The 12442-nt window shown below is 31.2% G+C and overlaps 1 protein-coding gene across 1 annotated transcript in view; it reads right to left on the bottom strand.

The window, feature by feature from the left end:
• Positions 1-11694, bottom strand: part of LOC112690305 (zinc finger MYM-type protein 1-like) — a 12786-nt gene extending 1092 nt beyond the window's left edge. The window contains exons 1-4 of the mRNA XM_025564280.1: positions 11478-11694; positions 10309-11282; positions 10002-10203; positions 9683-9919 (exon numbers count right to left, since the gene is read on the bottom strand). Coding sequence (XP_025420065.1) covers positions 9683-9919; positions 10002-10203; positions 10309-11282; positions 11478-11694 — 1630 coding nt within the window. The remainder of the gene's footprint in view (positions 1-9682; positions 9920-10001; positions 10204-10308; positions 11283-11477) is intronic.
• Between the last annotated feature and the right edge of the window lie 748 nt (positions 11695-12442).

Below are 12442 nucleotides of genomic sequence, written 5' to 3'. Positions count from 1 at the left end.
CCGGACCCCTGGACCCCCCCAGTTACGGCCTTGGAACAGACGTAGGTTTTTTTGTGCAGTGATTTTGTGCAATGCTCAAAACAAAAATCGGGTGATTATTTAAAATGTTAGTCGATTCGAAATACAAAATGTCATTATTAGGTTTATCTATCTTGTTTACATGTAGTTTTGTAAATTAATGGGTACGTTTTTGGCATATTTATGAAAAAATTAATAAAAATTAATAAATACATTTAACGATATGGATGAAAAAATAGGAAACAAGGCGGATTTAACAGTTAATATATAAATAATTTATATTTCATAGGTGAGCATTTCTTTCATCGCCCGTGGCAAAATGACGGCCAAACCACGAGATCTCGAATCTGACGGTGAAAAAAATTATTTCAAGTTATTCAGATAAATCTATATCAAAACAGTATGTTTGAAGGATATTGAAACGTAATATTTCAGTTTTCGAGGTTTTCGATTCACCAACCTTCTGCGATTCAACTGTAAAAATCGTCGACTGTATAGTGACGTCTCGAGTGTAAAACTAAGTTGCACGCGCTTTCGTTAAAAAAAAAAAAAAAATTATATTATGCTTGCTGTCACGTGAGACACTGAGAGGTATACGATTATACATTATAGTTCTTTTAATTTAAAGGAAATATTAATTCCACAAACATGTGATTGACCACTACACAATATACCACATTGGATTGAAGGATGTAGGTATGCAGTGGCGTACATACGGGGGGAGGGGAGGTTCTGGATTCAAACCCCTCCCAGGGCCAAGAAAAAAAAAAGAAAATTGTTTTACTATTGATGACGTGTAATATATTCGTAGTTTCATTATTACTCTTTGAACTTAAAATATACAACTATACAAATATGATAATAATTATATTGATAGGTGTTTGAAAAGTTTTGTTAACTATGCTGTTTTTATATTCCAATAGCTATTAATTTACTGCAATGTAAAAATAAACTGTAAATTGGTAAAAAAGTTGTATAAAATAATATCTGTTTATAGCAGTTATTTATCTTATTTATCTGTGCAACAAAAAAAGAAAAAGATAGGTAACGATTATTTTTGTTAAGCCCTCCCAGAGCAAGATCGAATGTATGCCACTGTAGGTATGGATGTAATTCTATTCAGCTGCATGCGTGTACTCTGGAGAATATTCTGTGCTCTGCCACTTGTACACTATCTGAAAACCAAATGTTATAATAACAATGCGTTGGAATTGAACGACACACGAGCAGAAAAACGGTCGACGAAACGTAATTATTTAAATATTCTCGTTTGTTCGACAGCTGCGTCGAGTAAACCATCAGTGGTGAACTGAACAATTAGGGACCCGAAAAAAGCTTTCGGTATTTATTTTACAACAGTTCCGATGCTGATTTCTGAATTGACGACGCGGTTTAGTCGTTAAAAACGTTATGGAAAAAAAAAACCAACAATAGCCAAACAGTTATGCAACTTGATGTAACGCCTGCGTTATTTTTCTGGTTATTAGCGAAATAATAATATAAACGTGCAATACGTTAGAGTGAATTAACGCGTGACTGTTAGTACAGGGCCATATTTTTTAAAAAACTGTTTGATCAGCAAAATTCAAATGTGAATAATATCACACAGCATGCGTTCGCATATATTATTTACATCCGATTCCGTCTTTCGTATCATTTTAGTAAATCCGTATCTGAAGTTTTTCACTATAAACATCGATGGGGGCTAATATGAGTTGATTATTAATACACCTTTTTTTTTTTTTGTGCACATAAATCATCTATAGATCCCGCCACATGTAATACTTGAAACAGCGGATAATTTACACACCTAATTGGACATAATACAGTTCAACAGGTCTTACCGTTGGCTACTACCAACGTGGCATAGCGACAATACCGAAATAAACCCGAATTTTACGCATGTATAGATATAAATAATATATAATAAATGTTTTCGTTTTGTTGGTAAATCATTTTAAAATTGTTTTATTGTTTATTTCGAACTTCATCGGAAAATAATACTATTTCGCTGTCGTAAAATAAATCGTAGACATTTAGTTCTTAGTCAGCAATTCATATCCAGAAGTAAGGCTTATAGACACGGAAAATCGTTTAAGCATATTACAATTAGTTTAAATAAACGCGTATTTGTATTCTGATTTATTCGTAGTAATTGAGTTTTAAAAAGATTGTTTAAAGTTGCACGTTATAACGTAAGGTCGCGTTCACACATTGCCAAATGGTACCAATCGACACGTTCAACTTTCAACTTGTTCTATTTAATCTTAATGTGTGTGAACTAGTCGACCGACACGAGTGTACCGATACCATATCGAATTTATCGGGTTATTGATACATAACATTAATGGTTCAGAATATACTGCCATAGCTGCTGCAGTTATAATAAGAATTAAAAGCCAACAGGTCTGATCACGACTCATTCCACTAAAAGGAATTATTTTTCATCGTTCTAATTCATCATACCATAACCACTCGTTGACTAATATTCATAAAACTAAAAACTATACGAAAAGCACTCAGCAAAACGAAACTTAACAGAATGAATTAATATTTCATATTTTCATCAATTTTTGTAGTAAATAAAGTGATATGATAACATTAACTTTAGCCTAAAAGTCGAGCAACATACTTTGTCATGTCCACACTTACAACTGTCGATTCCTTGCTCTATGATCTACACCGACTTGATACGGGTTGCGTTCGACTCGGCCTGACATGTTTCAACAATGCCAGTACGTCGCTATCGATCTACCGATTCCAAAATTCAGCGCTGTCCCCGGGATACCGTCCCAGTGCCGGAAAAGAAATCAAAAAACGTCGGCCCGTCTCCACTGCGGTACCGGAGATGCCGCAAGCGCGGAGAGTCGCTTCAGATCCGCGCACATTTTCGGCAATCGCGAGGCAGGAATAGGAGTGTATTTAGACTTACTTATAGGGGGGAGGGGTTCAAATTTTTTTATTTAATTCAGGCTCAAAATGTACAAGTAAAATTATTGGTAATATTTAAATTAGGTGAATCCTTAATATCTGTGTTTTTTTATTTTTAATCTAATACCCAATCATGTAGTTATTTTTTTAATACCTGTCTGTATTTTGCAAGTTATGTTTGTGTTTTATTTGATTTTTCGCTAAGTATAAACCGGAAAAAAAGCCCAATTCAGTATTCACAGCCACACGTAATTTGATTTCGTTAAAAAATGATTAACATTAAAAAAATGTGTAGTGTGTATCTCACATGTAATCGATTCCTTAAATACGAATTCATGGAGAGGATCACCCCATCGATCCCTCCTAAAATATGCCCTTAGGCAGGAACTTATGGTTCCGTGCGCCGCCCGACCAATTGTTTCCCGTCTGAACATCCGTTGGCTAGGAGGGACGGAACTCTCCGGAAGGAACGCGCTATCGGCTCCGGCCACGACATGACAATTATTACATCGACGTAATCGATGTTGTTGTTGTCTTTCGACGAACGATAGATAACAATAATTTTATACAATAACAGACGACCATACGATAATACGAGGGTGTGAAGGTGTCGTGTTATGGATATAAATATTGTAAAACGAAACGGTTTTCATATCCAGAAGGATATTGTCCCGATTAAAAGATTCTCGTTACGACCTGTAAAAGTTAATTTCATAAAACCTTATCCGGAATGCTTACAGTAAGATATGTAATATGTAACGAATAATGCATTCAACTATTAAATTATAATTTTTATATTATTTTTACAAAAACAACGTTGAAACGGTATTCTAAAAAAATAACAAAACGTGATGTTCACAGATTTTTGTCCTCGTTTAACGTTGTGTGATTGTTGAATAGACCAACATTTATTTTTACTTTGAACTATCCATGAGTAAATAATATATTTTCAATTAGAAAATGTAAATCTTCGTCGATATGCATGTATGCATTTTAATTATAAATTATACTTTATAATAAAATAATAAAAACATAAATTGAAATTAAAAATTACTAAATGATTGACTCTAGCAAATTAATATATAAATAAATTAACAAATAGTTCATATATAGAAATAAATAATATGTTAAATTATTTATATTTTTATGTAATACATTTTCTTATAGCCAAACAGTAAACATGTAAAACATGATTTCCACTTCCCCCTGCATACAAATATATCAGCTAAATGTTTCGTACATCTACCAGTACTACGAGTATATAGATATTTAATAAAACACATTTCGAAAATATCATAAACATTTACTCCGGTAAGAACATTGGTTCGGATCAAACATTTTACCTGTTGTCGGTATAACGGATTTAATGAAAAGGATCAAAGAAATGGGACCAATATGCGTGAGCACGCGCAACGCTAATAAAATCATGATTTCTGCGTAAAAATGTGTCTTGTAAAATTCAAGAAAACTCTCAAAGGCTTAAATTTACATCAAACATATATTTATTGAAATGTAATGGACTTGGAGCATTCTGGTGTGTAATATAATATATATATATATATATATATATATATATATATATATATATATATATATATAGTAGGGTATTATAGTATACACTCAAAATAAGCGTGATCAGAAGGTTACCGAAAAAGTTTTGGCAAACTAATTCAAAATTCTAAGAGTCCAGGTATTTTATAATTTATAATGTAAATAGCGTATAAAAGCTTTTTTAGACAAACACAAAAAGTTGAAAACATTTTAAAATCCAAAAGACTTGTGTTTTATCATGAAATTTCAAATGGGAGGTAATACAGAAATATTTGGGTTGAAAATTATACATATTTAGTTTTTAAGTTTAGGTATCCTGACACTTCTTTTTTTAAACATTTTGCTTGGACCTAAGTGTTTGAATTAAAAAAAAAAACTACTGTAATTTGTTTTAACAAGAAATTTTTAAATTTTCTTTTATCATCTTCAACGGCATTTTTATTTTTAATATTTATCAAAATATTATATGTTTTTTTTTACTTAATTTTGCCTTTCAAAACCCTACATATTTTATTCTATAACTAAAATATCTAAAAATATTCTGATAATTTTTTTTATGAAGAGAATTATCAATTTATGAACACACCACCAAAGCTAAATGAGCAGCTGTGTTTAGAACCATTTTTCAAATACAACGATTTATCATCGCTTTCAAATTGGACCCCCCCCCCTCAATGTCCCACCCAACCATAGCTTACCCTATTTAACTTTTGACTTTTATTATTATTTCTTGAATTATGCGGAAACACTGAGTAGAATAAATTAACCAACGATATTATTCATAATATTATAATGTAGTCTTGACATTTGTTCGTGTGCATTTAAAACGACGCAAAACACATAAATAAAAATACTTAAATTTAACGTTTCCTAATGATATTCCAGTGGATATTTCCAAAATCGGATAGAATAAAAGAGACTTTGGTAAATTATAGCGGAGATAAAGGTAATAATATGACAAGAATAGTGAACATGGCCTCCGGGTATAAAATAACTAGAAGCCTGAAGAAAAAAAAAAGGAAAAATATTCAAAAAGAAAGTGGTAGAAATGACAAAGGAGATTGTTAAAAAAGATAAGCCGATATCAAGGGAGAAACAATTCAAAAACCAAATACACCGCATGCGAATAAACAGAAAGACCAATCGTCGTGCATAGCATTACTTGATCGTTTTAACTGTCGAACTCCACGAAATATGGCTTCACTATAATAAAATTCGATGATATGTATGACCCAATTCACATGGACACATAAACGTATTCGTATATACATAATTTAATACGTTTTATTTTCTCGTAAAACGTATCGTGTACAAACATTGTACAATTCATACCGCTAATTATACGGTTCGAATATTTCCTTGATTGATTTATGTAAATATTTAACATTAATAGCAAATGAAAAAAAAAAAAAAGTTACAAAACGAAAAAATGAAAACTCGAACGTTAACGTCCGTTTATGTGCGTGCGTGTGCGTGAGTATCAAGTTTGCGTAAATACTAGTAGATGCATAATTGTATGCATAATATTCGCCGAGTGAAGTGTATTCGGAAAAATCGCGGTACTTAAACGCAGTACACTGTAGCGATTCCCTAGAGAGGTATAACCGGATAATTATTCTCCGTTGTACAGTACTCAAATTTAAACCGCCATCGAATCATCGCATTTGAATTGTCGATAATGTTCACCGGATTCGATCATTTCGATTTCAAGAGCCGCACGATGCGGTTTGCGTATTTAATTTAGTGAATTCATATCACGACGCACGTGCGTGCACTGTACGTGGTGAGTGAACATAATTAACATTACAATTATTTCACGTGTTCACATCAAATAACTGTATCGGCGCCCGCTATACTTTAACGGGTCCGTATTGGCTCCGGGCTTGTGACATTGCCATCAATTCAGTGACCGTTTTGCTTCCCATTACGATAAACATTTTTTTTTTGATTCCCAATGAAACTTGCAGTTTTTTTTTTTACTACGTTTGTGCCAACCACTTTGATAACTCACGGTTTCCCTCGTACATGTGGGCTAATATGTCGAGTATAAGATTTTTCCTCGGAAAGAACGATTGATCCGTAAAAATAAATCACATGCAGTCGAACTCTTATTTAATGGACTTGTCGGTTGTTCGAAGAAAAACATTCGCGAATTATAAATCTCATCGGAAAGAATTACAAAATACATAACTAAAAAAAAAAAAATCGTTGTTACCATACGAAATGAGTTAAAAATATGTGATAAATTTATTAATGGCGTGAAATAATAATGATAGATTTTTGTAAGCTTATAGAATATGTATTTCGTAAATAAATCATTTCTATTATTATTTCTTCGAAGTACTTTTTGAAAAAATATTTTGCTATTGAATACTTCGGAATACAAACTATAATTGTACGAGTATAATTATAATAAATGAGTGTAAAATCGATTCCGGAAAGAGTTTTTAATGAAAATGCGATAGTTTCGTTAAAGTTCGTTACGTAGAGAGTTCTGTTCGATAAAAGTTAAACTGTATAAAGTGATTAAAATGGTACGGAATAATGCAGATCGCGCTGTACGTTGATATCGGTTTTAATTGATTGCGATTTTGTTTCTACGGTCCGATGGTATAGCGTGTGCACTCCGCTCGTGAATAAAATCGATCCAAGACCGTTTATTGTGCATGCCTCGTTGAAACCATTAAAGTTTTCTCTCGCTATTTTCATGTATATTCACTTAAGTATGACGGTGGTTATTTTCTTGTACTGCGGTGAATGCGGTTTCTTCTCCGTTCCGTATTGCGTCGTACGTTGCTGACCGTATATGTGTCGTATCGCCCCGGCAGGTCGAGAGGCATTGTCCGTTTCCAAACGACTACGGTGCCAAATAATGTGCACACCTCACGCGTGTGATAGCCAAACACGCGAAAAATCGGTTAATAATTATAATTATTTGTCGTGCTTAAACTTCACACCATACAGAGTTCATGTACTGTGTACACTGTACACGTATTAATTGTAACCGTTCAAGTGAATTACTGTGTGGAGGTATATTGTATTTATTCCACGTTCATCTTTTTTACGTATAAACCGTTTATAGTTATGATCTGCTGCTAACCGTTCCGCACCCGACTATTTTTGTCGAGCACATGCATCGTCGTTTACATTTTAAAAACATCAGAACGATTTTGTTCGGATTTCGACGACGAACATTGTACACTTTACGTGTGCACCAACTTTTTTTCCGAGTGTCGGAGATAAGCGAACAATATTATATTATCCTTATCACCTTCGGAATGGAAACATTACTGTTATTACCAGGGCTCGGAAGTTGTAACACTAAAAATATTACTTTTTAGCTCTTAATTAGCACTTAAAAACTCTAAAATATGCGCTATAAATGGCACGAAAAATTAAAAAATATGCATTTAACTTGAAAAAATTATAAATTTATTGGAAAAAAATTAAATGTAATTTTACAAATTTTTGAGTTCATAGACACAGTCTGGACTGGTTTAATTACAAACTGTTAAAAAAATGTTAAATTACTTAAATATATTTGTAGAAATGTACTGATTATTAAATTATTTAATATATTTACTTTGGAAATTATCCCGAATTATTAAAATGTTTGTTAATATAATGCAATGATATAATGAGGGAATAACAATGACATCACTAACTATTAATACATCAAATTGTCGAAAAAAATTAGAAAAAATATTTGATTTGGTCTATTTATTTCCTATAATTCAAATATTTCTAAAAATATAACCAATTAAATACAATTATTATCAACAAAATGTGATTATTTCCTATTTTATATGAAAATATACCCGAAAATAGCGAAATTAAATTTTGTGTATAACCTGATTATAAGTATTTAATATGTTTTTAAAAAATGTAAGTTAAACAATAGTATTTTAACTCTTAAATTTATTATTTGATCCAAAAAATAGTACACCGTACAGATAATAAGGTGTGCAACAGATGGCAGCTCTAAAGGGACAAAAAAATTGTTCGTTGTTCTTAAACATCGATTGTTTTTCACTAATACATGGAACACATCGATATTTTTAAAAATCGATGTTTAAACAATTTTGCTCATCCCTAATAAACAGACTCGTGCAAAGAAGCTCATAAATTTTAGAAATCTATGTGTCTGTAGTCGAGCTGCTATTTTAACTATAAGTATTTATGTTCACTCGTAGCTCACTGATATGAATAAATAATAATACTGTGACGTCGGTGACAACATATTATAAATTGAATGACAGCGGATATGCAGTGCATATTACGCATCGAAATTTAATGATGATAATGCGTTTTTTTGTAGTCATTTATACTTGAATATTGTAACAATTTAAAATATTAAATCTTATCAGTGCCTGAAATTTGCGTATATTGCTACTGTACATCAAATTACACACATTAAAATATTTTAAAATAATGAACCAATTAGTGCACTTATGACTTCGTTGCATGATTGCTATTGGTTACAATAAATACAATCTAAGACAAACTTCTATTCTTGGAAAGTAGAATTATATTTATTATAATGTTATATCATAAATCAATATAAATCAATATTAATTGTCAAACAATTTTGTCCATCCCTAGTTTGCACAGTTTCGTTCAAATGTTTATTTCAAAAGAAGTCATACTAAATGATTGTTGTGATTACGCATATTATATAGGTACTTATCGTGGTAGTGCATATTTTAAAATTTCCATAATAATGTTTCTGAGTTAATAATTAAAATTTAAATAAAAATAAATGTAATATCAGTGTAATTATTATAGCGTAATATACGATTTATTAATTAAAATAATTTCATCATTAGTTTCCATAACCATTTACTTTGGTCCTTGGTTATTGTTGATGTTCAGTTTAGTGTATCGATTAATTTGTTCATTTATGTTATTATTTTCTTGTGATGCGTAGTAGTGCGTTACGTATCCGCGGTCGAGTTGGGGGCAGTTTCCCGAAAAATGATAAGGACCGGCAGTGGCGTATTTAAGGTTTTTCCGCCTATAGGCACTTTCCAATTTGCCACCTCCCCCCCTCCATCATTCCTAAAATTATTTATAAAACATATTTAAATATACAATTTATTATATTATTATATTATATTAAAAAATATACATTATTAATGAACATTAAATTACAAACATTAAAACTTTAAATTTTTTTTTCTACTTTTTTCCTCGGCAAATGCATCAATTAAATCATCACAATTTAAAGTCGACAGTAAATCCGCTTCGATATTCAATATAGCTAAACTATTGCGTTTTTCACTGCCCATAGTCGATCTTAAATAATTTTTGATTCGTTTAAGACATGAAAAAGAACGCTTAGTAGTACAGTTAGAAATTGGAGTACAAACATATATTCTAAGTGCTATATCTATATTAGGATACACGTCCGTAAGAGAATCTTCTCGTAATAATTTACACATTTGTAGAGGAGAAATGCAATTAATTTGTTTATTTGAAGATTCCAAATTTAAAATGTATACATTCTGTTGAAAATGCTTTTTCAATATCATCTTTGTAACATTCTTGTAACTTATTGGCAAATTCTATTATTTCCGAAACACTTAAAGAAATAAGCTTGTGGAGTACGATAAATTTTGTGTAGTAAAAATCATAAGCCTGTCGCCGTTTTTCTAATTCACCTGCTATTCGATCAATAACCACATAAAATGTAAATATTTTAAACTTTTCACGACCATTCATTGATGTATTAGTATCGCTTTTTTCATCATAAAATACTTTCCTTTTTTTTAGACGGGACTTTGCATCTTAATATAATTCAATTCCTACCATAGTTTTTGCTTGTTCTTCAAAATAGTCAAATCTATCCCGAGTTTCTCGAATAAGATTAATAAGCGATGTATATAACTTTGAAGCAGTACCAATATCAATTGCAGTACCTTGTAAAGTTTTGTTAGTTATATTAAACTGTTCTAATACATATGTCCAAAACACGGTCAAAAATGCGGTTTCCAAAGATTGTAAACTTTTAAAAAGACCTTTGGCTTCGTTTCTGGTAATGCATTTTTCGTTTTCATTATTCTTAATAAGTGATAATGAGTTTATTATTTCTGACCATGATGCATTTAAAGCTCTACATGCATCCGCGCGAGTCGACCATCTAGTTATTGATAAGGATTTAAGTGTGTATGAATTTTGCTTCATATTGTCGTGTAAAATATTCCATTTATGAGTAGATGCTGTGAAAAAATTGTAAAGTTGTTGAATAAGTCCAAAAAATGAAGATGCATCACTACAACATTCTGCGGCAGATGTTCCTACTAGATTTAAAGAGTGTGCAGCGCATGGTACAAAATAGGCTAAGGGGTTTAATACTTTTATTCGGGCCTGCAAACCTGTATAAATGCCGGACAAATTGCTGGCGTTATCGTATGCCTGTCCTCGACAATTAGCAATATCAATGTTATGAACCTTTAAAATATTTAAAATAGCATCTACTAATTGTTCAGCTTTGTGTCCTGTATTAGGAGTGAAACATAAAAAACGTTCAATAGGTTCGCCGTTATGCTGTACATATCTCACCATAAAAGAAAGTTGGTCGACATGAGAGATATCTGGGGTAGAATCTACGCTTATTGAAAAGTATTTAGATTTCATTAACTCTTGTATTATAGTATTTTTCATTTTTTTCGTAATTAATTGTATAAACTCGTCACAAATACCGTGTGATAAATAAGAAGTTGTACCGTTTCCTTTATTACTAAAACGTGCAATATGATCTGCTAAAAATGAATCGAATTGAGCTAATAATTTTAAAGACATCATATAGTTTCCATTTTGATTAGAACCAAAAATAGAATTATGACCACGTTACGGTAATCCACGAGAAATTAGTGATTTTATTGTAGCAACTACCCTTTTCAAAACATTTCTTCAGTATATAGTCTCTTCCTATAGTTGTAGTACTAAACTGTTATCAATTTTTCCGAGTTCTTTACCTCGCAATTTTAATGTTATAATTGAATTTTTATGTTCTTGACTATTTTCATGCCAATTGAAACGCTGATTGGCATTTTTCCAGTCATTATAACCCTCTGTTACAAGTTGAATTTTGTTTAAACTTTTTTCAAATAAACGACAAGGCCCACAAAATACTATACCTTTACTTTTGGAATATACAAGCCATGAACGTAATGCAAGTTCACCATTTAACATTTTCCTCTGAAATAACTGTTTTGTTAAATACCGTGTTTTGTCATTATATTTTCGACCGGAATAAGAAAAATCATCGGTTAGATTTTGATTTAAGCCATGTTTTGCTACATAGTTACGAAAAGATTCATTAATTAACCATTTATCGGGATCGGTTTCAAAAAAAATTGGAAGTAAATGTTCGGATTTATTGAAATTTTTTTCTGTGTCTACATTTTTTTCAGAATTATTATCAATAATTGTATTTATTTTAACTTGTTGGGTTTCTACTTCTATTCTTTAACCACTATTCGAATCAGGATTTTTTTTTAAAATACGTATGCAATTTTGAAGTTTTATTTAAAATATTTTTTTCTTTTTCGTTTTTTAATTTCGACAATCTTTTGTACTCATGTCCACTTAATCTTTTCCTACCATCAGCCATTGTTACAACTTATAACCTAGTTTAATTAAAATAAAATCTCTAAGAAAATTTACGTACAAAATAATTTTATAATAATTAAGTTATAAATTCACAAATTACCTGTCGTCAAGATTTAAAAATTATACTGCCCGTGTATCGTCCGTGTGTACCATGTGTCCACTGTCCAACAATTCAGTAATGACTAATGCAGTTTATATAAAATTGAATACCTATTATTATTAAAAGAATTGGAATAAAAGTTAAAGACGGGCGGCTCCATAACGATAAGCGGGTATTTCCCTGTCATTATATAACTATAAACTACGCTGTTTGTTTGTCTTTACCAAA

Source organism: Sipha flava, unplaced genomic scaffold (genome assembly GCF_003268045.1).
Source record: "Sipha flava isolate LNK unplaced genomic scaffold, YSA_version1 49_pilon_pilon, whole genome shotgun sequence".
Taxonomy (NCBI): Eukaryota; Metazoa; Arthropoda; class Insecta; order Hemiptera; family Aphididae; genus Sipha; species Sipha flava.
The sequence above is the reverse complement of the archived record's forward strand: the minus strand, read 5'-3'. Positions and strand labels throughout refer to the sequence as shown.